Source organism: Chlorocebus sabaeus, chromosome 2, assembly GCF_047675955.1.
Source record: "Chlorocebus sabaeus isolate Y175 chromosome 2, mChlSab1.0.hap1, whole genome shotgun sequence".
Taxonomy (NCBI): Eukaryota; Metazoa; Chordata; class Mammalia; order Primates; family Cercopithecidae; genus Chlorocebus; species Chlorocebus sabaeus.
The window spans coordinates 39,644,618-39,669,518 of NC_132905.1; the positions used below are offsets into that span (position 1 = coordinate 39,644,618).

Here is a 24,901-nt window from a genome sequence, read left to right on the forward strand (position 1 = left end):
GGGGTGTAGGGGGAAACAGGCTCAAAGAAAGGACTCACTTTTATATCGGATTCTTGATCAAAGAGAAACCAGACACACAGAGGACAAGGAAGAAATGCCAAAGAGTTGAGACGACATTGCAATGTAAGTTTAAGACAAATAAACGTGGCTGTGCATAGAATATTCCAGGAAGGCTGTATGAGAAAGTGCTAACAGTGGGTGCCACAGCAAAGGAAGGGCCTGGGGGTGCAGCACAGGTATAGGAAGGAACCTGACTCTTCCCTGTTATACTTTTTACTATTTTTTTTTTGAGACAGAATCTTGCTCTGTCACCCAGGCTAGAGTGCAGGGGTGTGGTCTCGGCTCACTACAACCTCCGCCTTCCGGGTTCAAGTGATCCTCCCGCCTCAGCCTCCCAAGTAGCTGGGATTACAGGTGCGTGCCACCATACCCAGCTCATCTTTGTATTTTTAGTAGAGTTGGGGTTTCGCCATGTTGGCCAGGCTGGTCTTGAACTCCTGACCTAAAGTGATCCACCTGGCTTGGCCTCCCAAAGTGCTGGGATTACAGGTGAGAGCCACCATGCCCAGCCCCTTTTTTTGGAGGGGGCAGGGAAAGGGTCTCACTCTGTCAGCCAGACTGGAGTGCAGTGGCATGATCACAGCTCACTGCAGCCTCAAAGTCCTGGGTTCAGGTGATCCTCCCACCTCAGCCTCCCCAGTAGCTGGGACTATATGTGCATGCCACCACACCAGGCTAATTGTAATTTTTATAGAGACAGGGTCTCTCTATGTTGCCCAGGCTGGTCTTGAACTCCTGGGCTCTAGCAATGAGCCTGCTTCAGGCTCCCAAAGTGTTAGGATTATAGCATGAGCCACTATGCCTGGCTATAGACTTTTTATAACTTTGAATTTTGTACTGTGTGTAGTATTGATTTAAAAATGTATTTTTTAGGTCGGGCATGGTGGCTCACGCCTGTAATCCCAGCACTTTGGGAGGCCAAGGCGGACGGATCACGAGGTCAGGAGATCGAGACCATCCTGGCTAACGTGGTGAAACTCCATCTCTACTAAAAAAAATACAAAAAATTAGCCAGGCACGGTGGCAGGTGTCTGTAGTCCCAGCTACTCGGGAGGCTGAGGCAGGAGAATGGTGTGAACCTGGGAGGAGAAGCTTGCAGTGAGCCGAGATCATGCCACTGCACTTCAGCCTGGGCGACAGTGTGAGATTCTTGTCTCAAAAAAAAAAAAAAATATATATATATATATATATGTGTGTGTGTGTGTATATATATATTTAGTCTTACACGTCAAAAGAATTAACAGGATTATAGCAGGTGTTTAGTAAGTAGAGGTTAAACCATTCTATTTCAGGAACTAGAGTTTAGGAAGCATAGTGCTTACTGTGCGACAAGAGCCCTCTGGCCATCCCTGTTTTACAGGTCTTAGAGAATGGAGCGCAGCTAGGAAGGCGCCAAACGGGACTCCTCTCAGATCTGCTGGAAGCCAAAGCCCTGTTCCCTGGCGCGGACCACACCGCCTTCCTCCCTGGAGCGTGCAGTTGGAGGCACCAGATGCTCTAGCAGCATCCAGAGAGATGCCATCTGGGAGGGAAACCTATTCTTAGAGAGCAGAGACAGTCGGTGGCGGAGCTGGCCAACCCCCAGCAGCAGTGGGGGGACTTCAGGAGGGCAGGCGGCCAAGGTTTCACCTTCAGCTGGGGGCAGGACAGGCTAAAAGCAGGGTGTGCTCAGTCCTCAGGGGCACCCTTCCTCTACATTTGGATGCTCTATTGGAAATAACAGCATTTATTGAGGACTCACTTTAACTGTGTCATAGTCATTAACCCTCCAGACCACTCGATGAGGTGTGTGCTACAACGCCTACTTTATCAATGAGGAAACAGAGGCACAGAATAGCTCAGTCACTTGCCCAAGGAAACTGTGGAGCCAGGGCTTGAGCCTAGGCACTCTGGCTCCAAAGCCGATGTCCCTGACCACCATGCTATACTGCCTCTCAACCTACTGTACAGAGGCCAATTTTAGTTTGGGTTCCCCCAATAGCAGACTCTAAGATAAGGATTTGAGTGCAAGTGGTTCATATGGGAAGTGGTCCCAGGAAGCACTCATAGGGGCATGAGGAAGGGAGACGGGGTGTTTGAGGCTCAGCCCTGCTTGGCTGTGAGTCCATGTGGAGCACACGCTTCTGAGTTATGCCACCTGAGGGCTGAGGGCTGCGGGCTGTGGGAGTGGGGTTATTTATCAGTCATTGGTTGAGGGTTGCTCCAGGGATGTGTTCATTCCCCAGTCCTCCAGGCCTGCCAAAGGCTGGCAAAGGAGGCACCAGTGACAAGCTAGAGTCCTCAGGCAGAAAGACTGAGGAGTAACCACTGGCAAAGCTGGCTGGTGTGCACGAGAGTGGTCAGTTAGAGGGGCTATAGGCAGGGCACCCCCACCATCTGCTATAAAACCTGCTTGGTGATGGCCCAAGCCCTCTGCCCCCCGCAATCCCTAGAGCAGCGGTCCCCAACCGTTCTGGCACCAGAGACCAGTTTTGGGGAAGACAATTTTTCCATGGACCGGTGGGGAGGGGACATGGTTTCAAGATGATTCAAGCACATTGCATTTACTGTGGACTTTATTTCTATTATTATTACCTTGTAATATATAATGAAATAATTATACAACTCGCCATAATGTAGAATCAGTAGGAGCCCTGAGTTTGTTTTCCAGCAACTAGATGGTCCCAGCCAGGGGTGACGGGAGACAGTGACAGATCATCAGGCATTAGATTCTCATAAGGAGCGCACAACCTAGATCCCTCGCATGTGCAGTTCACAATAGGGTTTGCGCTCCTATGAGCATCTAATGCCACCACTGATCTGACAGAAGGCAGAACTCAGGTGGTAATGTGAGCAGTGGAGAGTGGCTGTAAATACAGATGAAGCTTCGCTGGCTCGCCCACCTTTCAACTCCTGCTGTGCGGCCTGGTTCAGAACAGGCCATGGACCAGTACCAGGGTTGCAGACTCCTTGCTCTAGAGCTCATTCAACCTTTACAGCAAGTTAAAGGAGCTTCAAAATCACCTGCTCCACGTTTGCAATAAATGTTGTGGCTGAAAACACAGCTTACAGAATCAGACTGATCCCACCTCAATTACCTTAGGGCTCTGTGACTCATTTGTCAGATGGGATAACAATGGATGGCTCCATATCATTCCCCACCCCCTTGTTACTCAGACCAGCATCACTGGCAGCACCGGGGGAGCCTGGGAGAAATGCAGACTCTCAGGCCCCACCCCAGCTCACTGAATCAGAAGCTGCATTTTAATAAGGTCTCCAGTGACTCCCGTGTACATTTCTACTAGTAACTTCTGAAACAAAGAAAAAGACTGATGGAGTAAGTATATTAATAAAAGTATATCTACCCAGACCAGTGGTCTCAAATTGGTAGCCCATGGACCAAATTTTCCTGGAGACTTGTTTGATTTGTCCAGGATTGTGTGGTTTTTTGGTGGTGTGTTTTTTTTTTTTTTTTTCCGAGACAGAGTCTTACTCTGTCACCCAGGCTGAAGAGCAATGGCACGATCTCAGCTCACAGCAGCCTCCCAGGTCCAAGAGATTCTCCCACCTCAGCCTCCCGAGTAGCTGGGATTACAGGTGCCCGCCACCATGTCCAGCTAATTTTTGCATTTTTAGTAGAGATCGGGTTTCACCACGTTGGCCAGGCTGGTCTCCAACTCCTGACCTCAGGTGATCCTCCGGCCTCAGCCTCCCAAAGTGCTGGGATTACAGGTGTGAGCCACTGCGCCTGGTCCAGGATCGTGGTTTTGAAAAAATCAGACTTGGCCGGGCATGGTGGCTCAAGCCTGTAATCCCAGCACTTTGGGAGGCCGAGGCGGGCGGATCACAAGATCAGGAGATCAAGACCATCCTGGCTAACACGGTAAAACACCGTCTCTACTAAAAATACAAAAAATTAGCCGGGCGTGGTGGCAGGCACCTGTAGTCCCAGCTACTCAGGAGGCTGAGGCAGGAGAACAGTGTAGGTAAACCCGGGAGGCAGAGCTTGGAGTAAGCCGAGATCGCGCCACTGAACTCCAGCCTGGGTGACAGAACGAGACTGAGTCTCAAAAAAAAAAAAAGAAAAGAAAAAATCAGACTGGCACACAAGTCTCCAGTTCCCCTATGTCCCCATCACTCCCCATTGCATAGCACTATGTCATTGTAGGCCCCTGTGGGCATTTGAATTTGCACCCCTTTCTGGCCCATATCCTATGATAAGCTAACATTTGCATAGCATGGCTTAGGTTTCTAAATTTGAAACAAGGCACTGAAAAAAACATGGGCTTTGAAATCAGATGAATCTGAGTTCAAATCTTGATTTGGCTGTTACACTAGTTACATCACCTTGGGCAAGTTACTCCTCTTTCTGATTCTCAGTTTCTTTTCCTTTTTCCTTTCCTTTCCTTTCCTTTTTCTTTTCTTTTCTGACACAGTCTCGCTCTGTGCCCCAAGCTGGAGTGCAGTGGCGTGATCTCAGCTCACTGCAGCCTCTGCCTCCCAGGTTCAAGCGATTCTCCTGCCTCAGCATCCCAAGTAGCTGGGATTACAGGGACGTGCCACCATGCCTGACTAATTTTTGTATTTTTAGTAGAGATGGGGTTTCACCATGTTGGCCAGGCTGGTCAGGAACTCCTGACCTCAGGTGATCTGCCTGCTTCAGTCTCCCAAAGTGCTGGGATTACAGGCATGAGTCACCACACCCGGCCTGACCCTCAGTTTCTACATCTGTAAAATGGGGACCAAAACACATATTTGCAAGGCCACTGTATGATTTAAAAATATGTGCAGGTGGCCAGGCGCGGTGGCTCAAGCCTGTAATCCCAGCACTTTGGGAGGCCGAGACGGGCGGATCACGAGGTCAGGAGATCGAGACCATCCTGGCTAACACGGTGAAACCCCATCTCTACTAAAAAATACAAAAAACTAGCCGGGCGAGGTGGCGGGCGCCTGTAGTCCCAGCTACTCGGGAGGCTGAGGCAGGAGAATGGTGTAAACCCGGGAGGCGGAGCTTGCAGTGAGCTGAGATCCGGCCACTGCACCCCAGCCTGGGCGACAGAGCAAGACTCCGTCTCAAAAAAAAAGGAAAAAAAAAAAAAAAATGGCCGGGCGCGGTGGCTCAAGCCTGTAATCCCAGCACTTTGGGAGGCCGAGATGGGCGGATCACGAGGTCAGGAGATCGAGACCATCCTGGCTAACATGGTGAAACCCCGTCTCTACTAAAAACACAAAAAACTAGCCGGGCGAAGTGGCGGGCGCCTGTAGTCCCAGCTACTCGGGAGGCTGAGGCGGGAGAATGGCGTAAACCCGGGAGGCGGAGCTTGCAGTGAGCTGAGATCCGGCCACTGCACTCCAGCCCGGGCGACAGAGCAAGACTCCGTCTCAAAAAAAAAAAAAAAAAAAAAAAAAAAAAAAAAATGTGCAGGCTAGGGGCAGTGGCTCATGCCTGTAATCATAGCACTTTGGGAGGCTGAGGCAGGAAGATTGCTTGAGGCTAGGAGGTCGAGACTAGCCCTGGTGACAGAGCGAGACCCTGTCACTACTTAAAATAATAATAATAATAATAATAATAATATGTGGAAAACACCCAAGTGAGAGTATGAATGCACTAAATGAAAGTAATTAGAAGTAGTGGAGCAGTGGTAGTTGCACAAGTCCAGTGAGGACCAGGGCATTATGATTATCCTCATTTTATGATAAATTGAGGCTCTGAGAGGTCCAGAACCTTCCCCAAGGTTACACAATGGGGGAGTGGGGACTCAAACCCATGTCCTCTAGCTCTAGATCTGCACTGTCCACTAGAATCTTCTGTGAGGATACAAGTATTCTATATCTGTGTTGGCCGTCATAGCATCCACTAGCCACATGTGGCTACTAGGCCCTGAAAACGTGGGTGGCAAAACATACACCCAACTTTGAATACTTAATACAAAAAAGAGTATAAAATATCTAATTATGTTAATTATATGTTGAAACAGCTTCTAGAAATTTGTGTTAAAATATATAGTTAAGATTCGTGGTTTTTTTTTTTTTTTTTTTTGGTGAGACATGGTGTCACTGTCGCCCAGGCTGGAGTGCAGTGGTGTGATCTTTGCTCACTGTAGCCTTGACCTCACAGGCTCAAGTGATCCTTCCACCTCAGCTGGAACCACAGGTGATAGAACCCGGCTAATTTTTTTGTATTTTTTGTAAAAACTGGGTTTCACCATGTTGCCCACACTGCTCTCAAGCTCCTGAGCTCAAGTGATCCACCCGCTTTGGCCTCCCAAAGTTCTGGGATTACAGGAGTGAGCCACAGTGGCCAGCCTTCTACTTTTTTGTAATGTGGCTACTAGAAACATTTTAATTACATATATGGCTCACATGTTTCTATTGGACAGTGGGACTCTAGAACTTCTCCAACAGAACAACATGAGATGAGGAACTTAAGTGTTTTTTTAAAAAGTATTTACAACCCACTGCCCACCAGCAAGGAGCCCTCTGTGATGTAAGAACAGTTGAAGAATGAACATTCCCACCAGAAAGAGACCTCAGGGCCCTCCTCTGAGCTCCATGACCCCTGAGGCCTAGAGAGTGGTGTGGCTGGCCCCAGTCTCACAGAAGTCAGCTGCACAGCTGGAACCAAGCCCTAGATTCCTCAGCCTGATTCGGCCACTCGTGCCACCATACAAAGGTACCCACTGGGATTTGAAAATCAGTGTTTTTACTTCAGCAAATGGAACCTGGATAACACCAGTTGGAGTCTGAGCTCCATGATCTTGAGAAGGCAGGATCCTTTGGGAGGGTCTGCATGGAGCCACATCTTGAGCCACAGCCAGACACCTCAGGGCTGCATTAATTGGAGGGGCGGCTCTTGTTATAGATGAGGAAGTCTGAGATGCCATGCCATACATTGCTGTCCTCATAGAGGTAGGTCATGGAGGACTGCAGTGAGGGCTGCAGGGTGGATCGGTGATACTCAAAGAGCCACAGCACCAGCCCCCACACCACTGCGGTGAGCAGCGGGAACGGGTCCCACCTGGGTTCAGGGATGTAGCCCTTCTCTACAGCCAGGCGGCCCAGGGCAAACAGGACACGTGACAACAGGTACATGTTGATCTGCAAAGAGGGAATGATGGGAATTACTGGTGATCAGTAATGATGTCCCTCTTTTGTTTTTGATATTAATAATTTGTTTCATTTCTCTTTTTTCCTGGCTAAGGGTTTATTTTATTTATCTCTTCAAAGAATGAGCCTGGCTAAGGGTTTATTTTATTTATCTCTTCAAAGAATCAACTTTTGGTTTAGTTCCTTTTCTCTATTGATTTCGTGTTTTCAGTTTCATTGATTTCTGCACTAAATTTTTAATTTTTTTCTGAGATGGAATCTGGCCCTATTGCCCAGGCTGGAGTGGGCTTACTGGATCTCGGCTCACTGCAACCTCTGCCTCCTAGGTTCAATCGATTCTACTGCCTCAGCCTCCAGAGTAGCTGGGATTACAGGTGTCGTCGACTACGCCCAGCTAATTTTTGTATTTTTAGTAGAGATAGGGTTTCACTGCGTTGGCCAGGATGGTCCTGAACTCCTGACCTCAGATAATCCGCCCACCTCAGCCTTCCAAAGTGCTGGGATTACAGGTGTAAGCCACAGCGCCAGCCCATTTTCTGCACTAATTTTTATTGCTTCTTTTCTTCAGCTTACTTTGGATGTAGTTAAAAAATAATAATAATAATAAAAATAAAACTTCAGAGATGGGGTCTTGCTCTGTTGCCCCAGCTGTCTCAAACTCCTGGCCTCAAGCAGTCCTCCCGCCTCAGCATGCCAAAGTGTTGGGATTATATCTGACAGCCAATAAAAATTACGGTTAAAAAATGGTTAAATTTTTTTTTTTCTTTTTTTTTTTTTGAGACAGAGTCTTGCTCTGTCACCCTGGCTGGAGTGCAGTGGCACGATCTTGGCTCACTGCAACCTCTGCCTCCCTGGTTCAAGCGATTCTCCTGCCTCAGCCTCCCAAGCAGCTGAGACTACAGGTGTGTGCCACCATGCCTAATTTTTTTGCAGTTTTTTTTTTTTTTTTTTGAGAAGGAGTCTGGTTCCCAGGCTGGAGTGCAGTGGCGCGATCTCGGCTCACTGCAAGCTCCGCCTCCCAGGTTCATGCCATCCTCCTGGCTCAGCCTCCGGAGTAGCTGAGACTACAGGCGCCCGCCACCTTGCCCGGCTAATTTTTTGTATTTTTTTTAGTAGAGACGGGGTTTCACTGTGTTAGCCAGGATGGTCTCGATCTCCTGACCTCAGGTGATCTGCCCGTCTCAGCCTCCCAAAGTGCTGGGATTACAGGCTTGAGCCACCGCGCCTGGCCATTTTTTTGCATTTTTAATGGAGATGGGATTACCGGCATGAGCCACCATGCCTGTCCTAAAAAATATTTTTACAATTTAAACATATTTAAGAAATTTGAGGGAGGCAAGTAGAGAGAGGCTGCCAACTTTGCAGGATGCCAAAGAACATTAAAAAACAACTAGCATTCCTCCAGGTGCGGTGGCTCACGCTACACTTTGGGAGATCAAGGGGGGCACCACCTGAGGTCAGGAGTTTGAGACCAGTCTGACCAATATGGTGAAACCCCATCTCTACTAAAAATACAAAAATTAGCTGGTATGGTGGCAGGCGCTTGTAGTCCTCCCAGCTACTCGGGAGGCTGAGATAGGACAAACGCTTGAACCTGGGAAATGAAGGTTGTTGCAATGAGCCTAGATCGTGCCACTGCACTCCAGCCTGGGCAACAGAGCAAGACTCTGTCTCAATAAAAACAAAACAGAACAAAAACCCAACAACTAGCATTTAGTCTCTTATTCATCATCATCTCATAGCAAAAGGGAATTTTAACCCAGAAAAAGGACAAGTCACAGAATGACAGAGAGTTTTTAAGAGTGTATTAAGTTTTCTTTTATGAAAACCTTACTTCAGGGTCATTTTTTCCCCTCATTTCACTACAGAGTGGTTTTCAAAAACAATCTCTGCCCCAGAGAGCAGCACATGCATTGATTTTTGGGAACCATGAAATTACAGATGGAAAAACTGAGAGGGAAGTGACCTTCCAAAGTCACAGAGGGACTGGTGAGTCACAGACCTCAGACATGTAAAAGAGCTAAGAGCTTATCATCTTCATCACCTCCACCCCAACCTCTATACAGAACCATGCCCGCTACCCGCACCCCCACTTCTACACTGAACCACGCCCCCTCCCACTCCCATCTCTACACCGAACCAGGCCCCTTCTCCTACGCTTACCTCTATATGACACCACGCCCCTTCCCCAGCCCCACCTCTATACTGAACCACGCCTTCTTCCACCACCTCTACACTGAACCACGCCCCTTCCCCCCACCTCCACCTCTACACTAAACCACGCCCCTTCCCCCACCCACACCTCTACACTGAGCCACGCCCCTTCCCCCACCCACACTTCTACACTGAACCACACCCCTCCCCCCACCCACACCTCTACACTGAACCACGCCCCTTCCCCCACTCATAACTACACTGAACCACATCCCTTCCCCCACTCCTACCTCTATCCAGAACCATGCCCTTTCCCCCACTCCCACCCTAATCCAAAACCACGCCCTTCCCCCCCACCTCTGTATAGAACCATACCTCTTCCCCCACTCCTACGTCTACACTGAGCCACGCCCCTTCCCCTACACCTACCTCCATACAGAACCACGCCCATCCCCCCACCCCCACCTCTACACTGAACCACGCCCCTTCCCCCACCCACACCTCTACACTGAACCACGTCCCCTTCCCCCACCCCTACCTCTACACGGAACCAGGCCCCTTCCCCAACTCCCACCTCCACACTGAACCACACTCCTTTCCCGCCTCCTAACTGTACACTGAACCACGCCCTATCCCCCACTCCTACCTCTATACAGAACCATGCCCCTTCCCCGACTCATAACTCTACACTGAACCACACCCCTTCCCCCACTCATAACTCTACACTGAACCACATCCCTTCCCCGCCTCCTACCTCTTATCCAGAACCATGCCCTTTCCCCCACTCCCACCCTAATCCACAACCACGCCCTTCCCCCCACCTCTATATAGAACCACACCTCTTCCCCCACTCCTACCTCTACACTGAGCCATGCCCCTTCCCCCACGCCTACCTCTATACAGAACCTCGCCCATCCCCCCACCCCTAACGCTACACTGAACCATGCCCCTTCCCCCCACCCCCACCTCTACACTGAACCACGCCCCTTCCCCTACCTCTATACAGAACCACGCCCCTTCCCCCACTCCTACCTCTACACTGAACCACGCCCTTCCCCCCACTCCCACCTCTACACGGAACCACACCCCTTCCCCCACTCCCACCTCTACACTGAATCACGCCCGTTCCCCCACTCCTACCTCTATACTGAACGATGCCCTCTTCCCCCATCCCCACCTCTACACTGAACCACGCCCTCTTCCGTCACCCCCACCTCTGTACTGAACCACTCCCCCTTCCATCACCCCTACCTTTGCACTGAATCACGCTCCCTTCTGTCACTCCACCTCTATACTGAACCACTCCCCATTTTGTCACCCCCACCTCTGTGCTGAACCACGCCCCCCTCACCACCCCCACCTCGGGAGGATCTTTACCTGGCTGTTGATGTTATTGTTTTCTCCAAACACCAGGATACCCCCGAGGAAGGCCGCCAGGAATGCGTGCGCTGGGTAGGTCTTGCCTTGTATGCAGGACTGCAGGGCACGGAGACCCTTGTAGGTGAACACAAACCATGCCAGGTTCCAGGAGTGCATATACGTGGCCTGCAGGATGGCCCACAGCTTCTCCTGGAGGCTGCACAAACACAGGTGCCCCTGCCATGAGTGCAGGCTCGGCAGCCCCACTGAGCACCGGGCATGCCTAACAACCTGCCAAAGAGCTGAGAGTAATGCTCATTCAGTCACTGGCCTCTACCCTTCATGCTCTCTCTCCCCTGATTCAGGCCTTGACTCAGTGCCACTTCCCCAAGGAGACCTTCCCTGATCACCCTACAGAATAGAATACCCATCACATCCTGTCCTGACCCTAATTTTCTTTTCCTTCCTAGCTATGGTCACCAGCCGACATTTATATGCTTGTTTATTATCTTCCCCCACCCCAGTAGCAGCTACGGGAGGGTGGTGTCTGGATCTGGCTTGTTCATCTGCAGGGCCTGGCACATAGTAGGTGCTTAATAAATGTTTTTTTGAGTAAAAATGTGAAGAAGTGAAGGAGTGAGTGTCTGCCATGTGTTGGATCTGGGAATACAATTCTGAGAAGAAACAGATCTTCTCGCCGCCCTCAGGGGCTTGAGATCTACTGGGAGAGGAAAATGTGAAATAAATAATCACAGAAAGAACTTTGACCTTGACGGTCAAGAGATCGAGACCATCCTGGTTAACACGGTGAAACCCCGTCTCCACTAAAAAAATACAAAAAACTAGCCGGGCGTGATGGCGAGCGCCTGCAGTCCCAGCTACTCGGGAGGCTGAGGCAGGAGAATGGCGTGAACCCGGAAGGCGGAGCTTGCAGTGAGCTGAGATCTGGCCACTGCACTCCAGCCTGGGCGACAGAGCGAGACTCTGCCTCAAAAAAAAAAAAAAAAGAACTTTGACCTTGACAAGAGATGGTGCTGGGATCTTCCCGATGAGAAGTCAAGGAGGTCAAGAGGGGAGGGGAGCTGCATCCCAGGCAGAGGGCTCAGCGTGTGCCAGGCCCAGAGGAGGGGCAGAGAGTATGAGGAACGGAGCAGAGAGAAGCCACAGTGGCCATGGGCAGAGAACCAGAGAGTTTGTGGGGAAGGTGCAGGGCAGAGGCAGTGGGGCCATGCTGAGTTTGGTCTTTATCCTGAGAAGTGAACATTTAAATAGAGGAGGCTATTCTTTTTATCCCTTAAAAATCACTAGAGGTCAGGTGCAGTGCAGTGGGTCACGCCTATAACCCCAACACTTTGGGAGGCTGTGCTGAGTAGGCGCCACTGCATTCCAGCCTGGGCAACAGAGAGAGACTACCTTAAAAAAAAAAAAAAGTTACTAGGAGGCCAGACACAGTGGCTCACACCTGTGGCTCACACCTGTCATCCCAGCACTTTGAGAGGCCAACACGGGCAGATTCCTTGAGCCCAGGAGTTCCAGACCAGCCTGGGCAACATAATGAGATCTCGTCTCTATAAAAAAAAAAATAAAGAAAAAATTAGCCTGGTGTGGTGGCACATGTCTGTAGTTCCTGCTACTCGGGAGGCTGAGGAAGGAGGTTTGCTTGAGTCTGCAGTGAACCATGATTGCGCAACAGCACTCCAGTCTGGGTAACAGATTCCCTGTCTCTAAAAATTAAAAAAAAAAAAAAAAAAAAAATCACTAGGGGGCAGGAAGGACAACACAGAGAAAGAGCAGAGTCTACTCCTCCCAATTCAGGAATGGCAAACTCAGGTGCTCTTAAAGCTCGACGAGGACCCTGAATGAGTGAGAGGGTCCATGGGGAAATCTTCCAGGTGGCTGGGGACAGCCGGGAGCAGCTGGCTGTCACCCCATGCAAACACAGGCCCCAGTGTTGCCAGTCCTAAGGCAGGAAAGCTCGATTTCCATGTGGAATCTACCAGTTTTTAAATGTTGGCACTAACCCTGCCTTCAAAATGTGTCTAGAGACTGACTACTCTTCTCACCTGCACCAGCACCACTGAGGTCCAAGCCCGACATTGGCTCACTTGCATCACTGCCACAGCCTCCTGGAGGGAACCTGCTTCTGCCCTTGGGTGGCCCCGCTCCCCTCCCCCCACACCAATCTGTTCTTAACCTGGCAGCAATTTTTTTTTTCTCTGAGATGGAGTCTAGCTCTGTTGCCCAGGCTGGAGTCCAGTGGCATGATCTGGGCTCACTGCAACCTCTCCTCCTGGGTTTGAGCGATTCTCTTGCCTCAGCCTCCCAAGTAGCTGGGACTACAGGTGTGCACCATCACATACGACTAATCTGTTTGTTTATTTATTTTGAGATGGAGTCTCACTCTGTGGCCCAAGCTGGAGTGCAGTATCGTGATCTCGGCTCACTGCAACCTCCGCCTCTCAGGTTCAAGCAATTCTCCTGCCTCGGCTTTCTGAGTAGCTGGGACCACAGGCGTGTGCTGCCGTGCCCAGCTAATTTTTGTATTTTTAGTAGAGACAGGGTTTCACCGTGTTGTCCAGGATGGTCTTGATCTCCTGACCTCACGATTTGCCTGCCTCAGCTTCCCAAACTGCTGGGATTACGGGCGTGAGCCATTGTGCCCAACCTAATCTTTGTATTTTTTGGTAGAGACAAGGTTTTGCCATGTTGGCCTGGCTGGTCTTGAACTCCTGACCTCAAGTGTACCACCCACCTCGGCCTCTCAAAGTGTTGGGATTACAGGCATGAGCCACTGCGCCTAGCCTGGTAGCAGATTCTTAACCCTCACGCTGTTAACATGTAAGTCAAATAATGGTGCAGCCCTGCTCAAAATCTTACAATTTCCCATTGCACTTAAAGGAAAAGTCAAATTCCTCTCTATGACCCAAAGCTGGAGAGGACTGACCCAGGTCAAGCTGTGACCTGCCTCTCTGTCCTCTCTCCCCTTCAGTCCCTCTGCTCCAGCCTCCTCACACTTATCAGGCAGGATCCTACCTCAAGGCCTTTGCACTGGCTATGCCCGTGGCCTGGAACACTCTTTCCCCTCATATCCACCTGGACAACTCTGTCTCCTTCAAGTCTTTACTCCAATGTCACTTTCTCATAGAGGCCTTCCCTATTTAATTGTGCAACCTGTCCCCTCAGCACTTCTGATGCCCTTTCCCTTTTTCCCTGCTCTAATTTCACTTTTCCATAACCATATCACCTTCTAACATACCACAGACTCTCCTTACTAGGTTTATTTTCTGCCACCCCCTGCTAGAATGTCAGCAGGAGTCACTGCCTGTTTTGTTCACTGCTGTATCCCCAGTACCTAGAACAGTGTCTGGCACATAGCAGATGCTCAATAAACACCTGCTGAATACACATGAGTTCAGTTTTTTAAAAAATGACTTGGAGGACAACAAAAACAAAACAAACAAATAAATAAGATAAAAATACAAAATGAGCACATCTTGAAAGTTGGAGTTGGCCTGGAGGCTAGCAGTGCATGATTCCTGTACATTCCACGTGAGCCTGTATGCATTAAACACTAGACTGCAACCCGTTTTCTGAGAAGTGCCTTGAGGGAAGAGCTACGGGAAATGAGAGGAAGGTGAAGAGGCTTGAGCAAGAGACGAGAGATCAGGGAGCTTTGAGGAGGAAGTGATCCTCAGAGAACTGGTCTGGATTGCTAGGAGGGAAGTAAAGGTGGAGTGCGAGCCAAAGGCTCTCCTGGCGTGAGTGCTGCATGAGCAGACGTGTGCAGGTGGAGCTACACATGGCACGTGCATGGAATGGCAGTGAGTTCTGTGTGCCAAAGGCACCCCAGGGTGGACACAACAGGGGGTCAGCTGAGGCCAGACTGCAGAAGGCACTGAAGGCCAGGCCTGGAAGCTGGGCTTCCTTGGAGGGCACAGGAAGTTTTCAAGCAGGGATAATGGGATCACAGTTGGACTTTAGGGCCAGGCACGGTGACTCACACCTGTAATCCCAGCACTGTGGGACGCCCAGGCAGCTGATCACCTGAAGTTGTGAGTTCAAGACCAGCCTGGCCAATATGGTGAAACCCCATCTCTACTAAAAACGCAAAAATTAGCCAGGCCTGGTGGCGGGTGCCTGTAGTCCCAGCTACTCAGGAGACTGAAGCAGGAGAATCGCTTGATTCCCAGAGGCGGAGGTTGCAGTGAACCAAGATCACCACTGCACTCCAGCCTGGGCAACAGAGAGAGACTCCATCTCAACAACAACAAAAAACAAAAGAAAAAAAGAGTTGAACTGTAGGAAGCGTGATGGGGGGGACAGGGTAGACCCAGCTAAGAAGCTATTACAATTGTCCTGGCACTGAGGGCTGATCACCTTCTCTCCCAGTTTGAGGGATGTGTACCTGCCATTCCGGAAGAGAAAGGTCATGACCAGTGCATGAGGGGCCCGGATTTTGGCTCCATAGCTGTAGAAACAGAAGAAAACAGTTACTATAACGTCACTGTGTTGCACTTTCTTTTTGGGCTCTCCTTTTGACCGCTTGTTCTCTCTCCCCATCCCAAATTCTGACACCACTTTGGGAGGGGAGATCATGCTGGATGCAAATCCTGGCTCTGATACTTCCTGGTAGTATGGTCTCAGGCGTGTCCTTTAACTTCTCTGAGCCTCAGTTTCCGCACCATAAAAAGGGATGTTATTTTTAATTATTCAACAACAGAGCCTCATTCTGTCTCCCAGGCTGGTGTGCAGTGGTACAATCATAGCTCACTGCAGCCCTGAACTCCTGGGCTCCAGCGATCCTCCAGCCTCAGCTCCCTGAGTAGCTGAGACTACAAGTGTGTGCCATCATGATCAGCATAAAAAGGGTTGTTTTTTGTTTGTTTTTTGAGATGGAGTCTCGCTCCGTCACCCAGGCTGGAGTACAGTGGCGCAATCTTGGCTTACTGTAGCCTCCGCCTCCTGGGTTCAAGCAATTCTCCTGCCTCAGCCTCCCAAGTAGCTGGGATTACAGGTGCCAGCCACCATGCCAGGCTAATTTTTGTATTTTTAGTAGAGATGGGGTTTCACCATGTTGCCCAGGCTGGTCTGGAACTCCTGACCTCAGGTGATCCGCCAACCTTAAAAAGGGATGTTAAATGTCACAGGGCTCGTTGTAATTTCTTTTTTCTTTTCCGAGACAGAGTCTCTCTCTGTCGCCCAGGCTGGAGTGCAGTGGTATGATCTTGGCTTACTGCAACCTCCGCCTCCCTGGTTCAGGCAATTATCTTGCCTCAGCCTCCTGAGTAGCTGGGATTACAGGTACACGCCACCACGCCCGGCTAATTTTTGTATTTTTAGTAGAGACAAGGTTTCTCCACGTTGCTCAGGCTGGTCTCGAACTCCTGACTTCAGGTGATCCACCTGCCTTGGCCTCCCAAAGTGCTGGGATTACAGGTGTGAGCCACCGTGCCCGGCCCTATAATTTTGATGGAAGGTGATGGTACATGTAAAAGGTCCACCATCCTTGCTCAACTGGCTTTGTAGAATTGCTCCCTCTGCTCTATCCTGACATTCTCACTGCAGCCAGTCTCATCTTTTTTTTTTTTTGAGACGGAGTTTTGCTCTTCTTGCTCAGCCTGGAGTGCAATGGCGTGATCTCGGCTCACTGCAACCTCTGCCTCCCAGGTTCGAGCAATTCTCCTGCCTCAGTCTCCCAAGTAGCTGGAATTACAGGCATGTGCCACCATGCCCGGCTAATTTTGTATTTTTAGTAGAGATGGGGTTTCTCCCTGTTGGTCAGGCTGGTCTCGAACTCCCGACCTCAGGTGATCCGCCCGCCTCAGCCTCCCAAAGTGCTGGGATTATAAGCGTGAGCCACCCTGCCCGTCCTAGCCAGTCTCATCTTTTAAAAACATCAATCTCATCACATCACGCCAGCTTAAAATCCTCTAACATCTTTCCACTACTCACAGAACAAATTCCAAGCTCCTCCCTGCAGCCTTGAAAGTGCTACAGCCTTGGCCCCTGCTCAATGCTCCCACCTCACCCCAGAGCCCTCCTCAGCTGCTCCAGCCACACTGTCCTTCCTGGACTGCGTCTGACACATCAGGTCCTTCTCTGCTCCTGGCTTTGTCCTGGCGGTTCCCACTACCTGGCGTGCTCCTCCCCAGTCACCTTCCCTCAGCCTTCCAGTCTCAGCTGGGCCCTCTGTAAAGGCCTTCTGTTACTCCAGCCTAGGTTTGCACAATTTTTCATTGCCACAGATCCCAAAACTTCTCTCCAGCACTTCATCTTCCCAGTTTAATGACTCGGCTATTAACTATTTATTCTATTGTAATGATCTCTTTCCTGTGCTAGACTGTGGGCTCTGTGAAGACAGGGAATGTGTCTGGCTTGTCATCTGCATAGTCCCTAGCACCCCACATGGTACCTGACAAATAACATGTGCTTGATAAATAACTGTTGACTGACTGATGCCAGAACAGCCCTTACCCATGACAATGTCATTTCTAGAAGGTTCTATCTTCAGCTTGGCTCATCTTAAAGTTAACAAATTCCCTAAAATAGCTGTTAGGTAACACTATACCTCTTTCTAACTATTATACAAAGGAGGACCTCAACTTTGTAAAAATGCATTTATAAAAAGGCTGGTACTTTGGAAGGCCGAAGTGGGCAGATCATTTGAGGTCAGGAGTTTGAGACCAGCCTGGACAACATGGTGAAACCCTGTCTCTACTAAAAATACTACAAAAATTAGCTGGCTATGGTGGCAGGCACCTATATTCCCAGCTACTCGGGAGGCTGAGGCAGGAGAATCTCTTGAACCCGGGAGGCGGAGGCTGTGGCAAGTCGAGATTGTGCCACTGCACTCCAGCCTGGGCAGCAGACTAAGACTCTGTCTCAAAAACAAAAATAAAATTTAAAAAACTGGAAGGAAATATACCACTGTTATTAGCAATGCCCACTGCACTGGAGGAATATAAAATTTATTTTTGCTTGCTTTTTAAATTTTTCTATACTTCCAAAATTATCTGTGATTAAGCATTGCTTTTAAAATTATTAAATATTTTAAATGTTACATAATTGCCTCTTTTTAAGATTCAAACCTCTTCCCCCACCCCTCCTTTCTCCTCCTCATTTAGGGATCTAGGAATGATGTGACCATGTTTACTTTCATTGTTTTAACTATACTCAAATGAATAGTAGAAAGACAGTGGTATTTGGTGCCGAAGCCCTGCCATATTTTGCTGTGTGAACTTGGATAAATCAGTTAACCTCTCTGAACCTCCCTTTTCCCATCAACAAAAGGTATTCTCCATTTTACAGAATGGCTTTTGGCAGTTACACACATGTAGAAGTTCCTAGCTCAGTCAATATTAGTATCTCTTCTTTTTTTATTCTTTATTGGACAACTCCACCCCTACCCCTATCTCTGACTAAGTTCTCCAGGTACCGACCCTGGTCTTACCAGGCTACAAGGTCTAAAAATCCTGGACAGCCCCCTTGAGACAATGGTCATGAGCCACATACTACTGTCTCCCCAAATATACATGAATGTTCACTGCAGGCTTGTTTGAAAAAACAAAAGACTGGAATCAAATCTATGTCCAAGGCTGGGTGCAGTGGCTCATGCCTGTAATCCTAGCACTCTGGGTGGCCAAGGTAGGAGGACTGCTTAAGGCCAGGAGTTCAAGACCAGCCTGGGCAACATGGTGAGACCCCATCTCTACAAAAAATAAAAAATTTGGCCAGGTGCAGTGACTCACGTCTATAATTCCAGCACTTTAGGAGGCTGAGGTGGGTGGATCGCTTGAGCCGGGAGCTTGAGACCAGCCTGGGCAATGTAATGATACTCCGTCTTTATAAAAAGTATGAAAAATTAACTGGTGTTGTGAACCTATAGTCCTAGCTACTTGGGAGGCTGAGATGCGAGGATTCCTGGAGCCCAAGAGTTCAAGGCTACAGTGAGCTATGATCACACCACTGCACTCCAGCCTGGGTGACAGAGCAAGACCTCATCTTTAAATTTAAAAAAAAAAAAAAGGCCCAGCACGGTCGTTCATGCCTGTAATCCCAGCACTTTGGGAGGTTGGGGCAGGTGGATCACCTGAGGTCAGGAGTTCAAGACCAGCCTGGCCAACATACCGAAATCCCATCTCTACTAAAAATACAAAAATTAGCTGGATGCCGGGCGCGGTGGCTCAAGCCTGTAATCCCAGCACTTTGGGAGGCCGAGATGGGCGGATCACGAGGTCAGGAGATCGAGACCATCCTGGCTAACACGGTGAAACCCCGTCTCTACTAAAAACACAAAAAACTAGCCGGGCGAAGTGGCGGGCGCCTGTAGTCCCCTCTACTCGGGAGGCTGAGGCAGGAGAATGGCGTAAACCCGGGAGGCGGAGCTTGCAGTGAGCTGAGATCCGGCCACTGCACTCCAGCCCGGGCGACAGAGCAAGACTCCGTCTCAAAAAAAAAAAAAAAAAAAAAAAAAATTAGCTGGACTTGGTGGTGCACACCTGTAATCCCAGCTATTCAGGAGGCTGAGGCAGGAGAATCGCTTGAACCCGGAAGGTGCAGGCTGCAGTGAGCTGAGATAGTGCCATTGCACTCCAGTCTGGGCAACAGAGCAACACTCCATCTCAAAAAAAAAAAAAAAAAAGAATGAGGCAACTTTATGCACACTGATATGGACGTACAACTTATTAGAGCAAGGTGTACAGATGTGTGTGCAGCACAGCAATAACTGTGTAAAATGAGGAAATTATAAATCCAAAATTATTTCAACATAAAACTTTTTAAAAAGATGTGTGGGGGTGCCGGGTGTAATGGCTCACACTTGTAATCCCAGCATTTTGGAAGGCCCAGGCAGGTGGTCACGAGATAAGGAATTCGAGACCAGCCTGGCCAGCATGGTGAAAACCGTCTCTACTAAAAATACAAAAAAATTAGCCAAGCATGATAGTGCGTACCTGTAGTCCCGCTACTCGGGAGGCTGAAGCAGAATTGCTTGAACCCGGGAGGCGGAGGTTGCAGTGAGCCAAGCGAGATTACACCACTGCACTCCAGCCTGGGTGACAGAGCGAGATCCTGTCTAAAAAAACAAAAAAACAAAAAGGGCCAGGCGCGGTGGCTCATGCCTGTAATCCCAGCACTCTGGGAGGCCGAGGCGGGCAGATGACGAGGTCAGGAGATCAAGACCATCCTGGCTGACATGGTGAAACCCAGTCTCTACTAAAAAATACAAAAAGTTAGCCGGGTGTGGTGGCAGGCACCTGTAGTCCCAGATACTCAGGAGGCTGAGGCAGGAGAATGGCTTGAACCCGAGAGATGGAGCGTGCAGTGAGCCGAGATCATGCCACTGTACTCCAGCCTGGGCAACAGAGCAAGACTCTGTCTCAAAAAAGAAAAAAACTTGGCAAAAGGGTCACTGATGATCAAGCAATAGCTGACATAATCTGGCCAGAACCAGTGGGAACCAGTTCTACCTGACTCTTGAGTGTCCATGGGAGCCAAGAGCCTGGCACTGGGGCCAGGCATCCTTGGGTTTGAATCCTGGCTCCAACCCTGACCAAGTGCTGTGGCCATGAGCAATGGGTCTACCTCTGAGCTATAGCCTTTTTTTTTTTTTTTTTTTTTTTTTTTTTTTTTTTTTTTTTTTTTTTTGAGACGGAGTCTCGCTCTGTCGCCCGGGCTGGAGTGCAGTGGCCGGATCTCTGCTCACTGCAAGCTCCGCCTCCCGGGTTCACGCCATTCTCCTGCCTCAGCCTCCAGAGCAGCTGGGACTACAGGCGCCCACCACCTCGCCCGGCTAGTTTTTTGTATTTTTTTGGTAGAGACGGGGTTTCACCGTGCTAGCCAGGATGGTCTCGATCTCCTGACCTCGTGATCCGCCTATCTTGGCCTCCCAAAGTGCTGGGATTACAGGCTTGAGCCACCGCGCCCGGCCGCTATAGCCTTTTCATCTGGAAAATGGGGACAATGGCAATTCTGATCTTGCACACTTATTCATTCATTCAATAAATATTTGAGAAACTACTAAATACCAGGTGCTAGTAATACACCAAGGAACAAAATAGATAAAGTTATGGCCTCATGAAACTTACTTTCTTTTTTTTTTTCTTTTGAGACGGAGTTTCACTCTGTCTCCCAGGCTGGAGTAGAGTGGCCCAATCTCGACTCACTGCAACCTCCACCTCCTGGGTTCAAACAGTTCTCCTGCCCCTCAGCCTCCCATGTAGCTGGGACTACAGGCACATGCTACTACACCCAGCTAATTTTTGGTAGAGATGGGGTTTCGCCATGTTGGCCAGGCTGGTCTCGAACTCCTGACCTCAGATAATCCGCCTGCCTCGGCCTCCCAAAGTGCTAGGATTACAGGTGTGAGCCACCGTGGCCAGCCTGTGCTAAGCATTTCACACATATTGACTCAATTTTGATAGTATAAGTACTAGTACCATCCCCATTTTACAGAAATTGAGGCTTAGAGAGGCTAAATGACTTCCTCCAGATCACAGAGCAGGTGGGACCAGGGTTCAAGCCAAGGCATCCATATCCTCCCCACCATCCCACGTTGCCACTAGGATGCCGATTCCGGGGGGCACAAACCACTTTCTCTGGTTTGTTCTCTACTTTGTCCCGGGTTCTGGCACTATAGGACCTCAATAAATGGTGGCGGCCGGGCGCGGTGGCTCACGCCTATAATCCCAGCACTTTGGGAGGCTGAGGTGGGCGGATCACGAGGTCAGGAGATCGAGACCATCCTGGCTAACACGGTGAAACACCGTCTCTACTAAAAAATACAAAAAATTGGCCGGGCGCGGTGGCTCAAGCCTGTAATCCCAGCACTTTGGGAGGCCGAGACAGGCGGATCACGAGGTCAGGAGATCGAGACCATCCTGGCTAACACGGTGAAACCCCGTCTCCACTAAAATACAAAAAAAATTAGCCATGCGAGGTGGCGGGCGCCTGTACTCCCAGCTACTCGGGAGGCTGAGGCAGGAGAATGGCGTGAACCCGGGAGGCGGGGCTTGCAGTGAGCTGAGATCGGGCCACTGCACTCCAGCCTGGGCGACAGAGCCAGACTCTGTCTCAAAAAAAAAAAAAAAAAAAAAAAAATTAGCCGGGCGTGGGGACAGGCGCCTGTAGTCCCAGCTACTCCGGAGGCTGAGGCAGGAGAATGGTGTGAACCCAGGAGGCAGAGTTTGCAGTGAGCCGAGATTGTGCCACTGCACTCCAGCCTGGGCGACAGAGCGAAACTCTGTCTCAAAAAATAAATAAATAAAATAAAAAAATAAAAATAAAAATAAATGGTGGCTGTTAAGCACTAGGTTTAAAGGAGGCTGAGCTCCCCTCTAGGCACCAGCCAGGGCAATGACCCCAAGACCTCCTCTCTTGCAGGTAGAATGCCAGGATAGTTGCAGCTTCTTTTACATTCATTGTCAGTCCCAGGAGCCCCCTTAGCCAAATGGGACTTTGCGCTGGAGTCCCACAGGTGAGGAGTGAGAAGCAGGATGCAAGTCCACGGGCAGCTTCATGGGGACAGTATAAACAGGAGGCTTCTGCCTGCCAGCTAGAGGCCAGAGCCTAGTTCCCCATTGTGCAAACAGGGCCGTTGAGGCCAGTCAGGCCCAAAGACACACCGCGAGGCGAGGTGAACTGAACCCAAATAAGGGGATACAGGAGCTGGCATGGGAGGAGGTCAAAGCAAGAGGGCCAGGCTGCAAAGGTTGGAAGACCCAGAAAATGTGCAGTGGGAAACCCAGTTCAGGGCTGGGAAGGCGCGCAACCCAAAATCCAGCTCCCATTGCATAGATAGTGACCTCCGAGACTTAGAGACAAAAGAGGACTGCTCCAGGGCACACAGCACTGCGGCGTTGGACTTTGAACTCGCGCCTCCGACCCCAGCCAGGACATCCCTCAGCCCCAGCCCGGCCCGATGGCCCCACTCACACAGCCCCGTTCCGGAAGCCCTTAAGCACGGCCAACGCAGCGTGGTAGCGGCGCTTGCGCAGCAGTGCGTTGACGGCTACGAGCAGAGCCCGCAGCTGCGGCGGGGCTGCCATAGTGCGGGCGGCGCACCGGCTCGGGGTGCGGAGCTGGAAGCGCACTGACAGCCCGAGGGTCCAGCTGCAGCGCCTACAGCCCCTCGGTAGCGCCGCCAAGTCGTGGCGTCTATAAGCTGTTTCTGCCGTCACTCATGCATGGAAGGCCAATCAGAGAGCGTACTTGTGTCATGGGGCAATAGCACTCATCGAGATAGTTGTCTGACTGGAAGAGAAAGGAAAGCCTGTAACCAATCACAGTGGGATCCGCCCAAGGACACACACACACACACACACACACACACACACACACACACACACACGATTTGTCCAATCAGAAGGCATTTTCCCTTGGGCTATGTTCGGTTCACTAGTGGGTTTGGAAGGAGGCGTGTACTTGGAAGGAGGGCTTCAGAAGGAGGAGTCGCCCTGCTTAGAGCTGGGATGGGCGACAGGTGATGATACAGGGAGGAGCAGATCCCCATCTGACTGGGGTATCCTTTACCATAGGGATCTTCTCAGAGTGTCAGTCACATGGCCCCCAATGGCTTCCATGTACGTATGTATGTTTTGAGATACAGCCTTGCTCTGTCACCCAGGCTGGAGTGCAGTGGTGCCATCTGGGCTCACTGCATCCTCCGCACCCCAGGGTTCAAGCAATTCTCCTGCCTCAGCCTCCTGAGTAGGTGGGACTACAGGCACCCGCCACCATGCTCGGCTAATTTTTTGTATTTTTAGTAGATTACAGGTGCCCACCACCATGTCCAGCTAATTTTTGTATTTTTAGTAGAGACGAGGTTTCACCATGTTGGCCAGGCTAGTCTCGAACTCCTGACCTCAGGTGATCCACCTGCCTCGGCCTTCCAAAGTGCTGGGATTACAGGCGTGAGCCCAGCCGGCTTCCACTTATTCTTAGAAGCCAAACTCCTCCCCAAGGCCCAGGAGAGAAGACGTCCTGTGATCTGGTCTCTGCCTCTCCCTCTGACCCCACGTTCCAGCACTTGCCACCTCACTGCTCCCCAGCCAAATGGCCTCCCTTCTGTTCCTTGGGCCAAGAACCCTTCTACCTCAGAGCCTTTGCACTGGCTGTTTCCCCGCCTGGTATTCGCCATCCTGGGCTCTTCCCATGATGAGCTTCTTCTCATCCTTCAGGTTTCAGCTCAAATGCCACCTCGCCTGGCTAATTTTTGTATTTTTAGTAAAGATGGGGTTTCACCATATTGGCCAGGCTAGTCTCAAACTTCCGACCTTGTGATCCGCCCGCCTCAGCCTCCCAAAGTGCTGGAGTTACAGACATGAGCCACTGTGCCTGGCAACCCTGGTTCTTATGTGGTTTTTTTCTTTCACAAAACTTTTGACACTTTGGACTTACTTGTTTACTACGTGTTCATTGTCCATTGCCCTTACCAAACTGTAAATTCTATGAAGGAAGAATGTCTCAATTTCTGCTATAACCCCAGCACTGGGCACATGGTGGGTACTCAACACTTGCTTGTTGAAGCAACACATAGTTTTGGGTTGTCATCTCCCAGAGCATTGATAGGTGACATTAACATATGATGTCACTCACTGTGTGGAGTTGTCACTGAATAACAGCTACACATTGAGTGGTGGCTGTGACTTGTGAGGGTGTCCCCTGGGACTTGGGCCATATGGTATTTACCAGTGATATTATTGCCTCGGTGTCAGGGGACAATTTCAGAGGTCAATAAAGGAGGGAGTTGTGCTGGGCCTATTTTGTCACTGAAACTGGGTTTTCCGGGATTTTTCTTTTGTAATGGTAGGCTACTTTATTCAGTTAATCCTTCCTCTGAAGATAATGACTATGTTAGACAATATATTAAAATATCCTCTTAAAAACACTGAAGTTCCGTGACTGGGCGCACTGGCTCATGCCTGTAATCCCAGCACTTTGGGAGGCCAAGGCGGGCGGATCACTTGAGGCCAGGAGTTCAAGACCACCCTGGCCCACATGGTGAAACCCCCGTCTCTAAAAAATTAAAAAACAAACAACAACACACACACAAAAAACAAAACAAAAACAAAACAAAACAAAACGCTGAAACTCTGCCAGGTGCAGTAGGTAGCTCACGCCTGTAATCCCAGCACTTTGGGAAGCCAAGGTGGGTGGATCTCTTGAGCCCAAGAGTTCGAGACCAGCCTGGGCAACATGGTGAAAACCCATCTCTACTAAAAATACAAAAATTAGCCAGGCCTGG

At 50.0% G+C, this 24,901-nt stretch overlaps 1 protein-coding gene across 2 annotated transcripts; it reads right to left on the reverse strand.

The window, feature by feature from the left end:
- Window positions 1-2,597: 2,597 nt before the first annotated feature.
- PXMP4 (peroxisomal membrane protein 4) lies at window positions 2,598-22,826 on the reverse strand. 2 transcript variants are annotated; one of them, XM_008021146.3, is made up of 4 exons: window positions 22,591-22,826; window positions 15,065-15,127; window positions 10,678-10,876; window positions 2,598-7,137 (listed from the first exon to the last, which is right to left on the reverse strand). In XM_008021146.3, the coding sequence occupies exons 1-4, from the start codon at window positions 22,701-22,703 to the stop codon at window positions 6,874-6,876; spliced, it is 639 nt and encodes a 212-aa protein (XP_008019337.1). In that variant the 5' UTR covers window positions 22,704-22,826; the 3' UTR covers window positions 2,598-6,873. The 2 variants fall into 2 exon arrangements, with proteins under 2 accessions (XP_008019337.1, XP_037838798.2); XM_037982870.2 differs by lacking the exon at window positions 22,591-22,826 and having other exon boundaries at window positions 10,678-10,961; window positions 15,065-15,106.
- Between the last annotated feature and the right edge of the window lie 2,075 nt (window positions 22,827-24,901).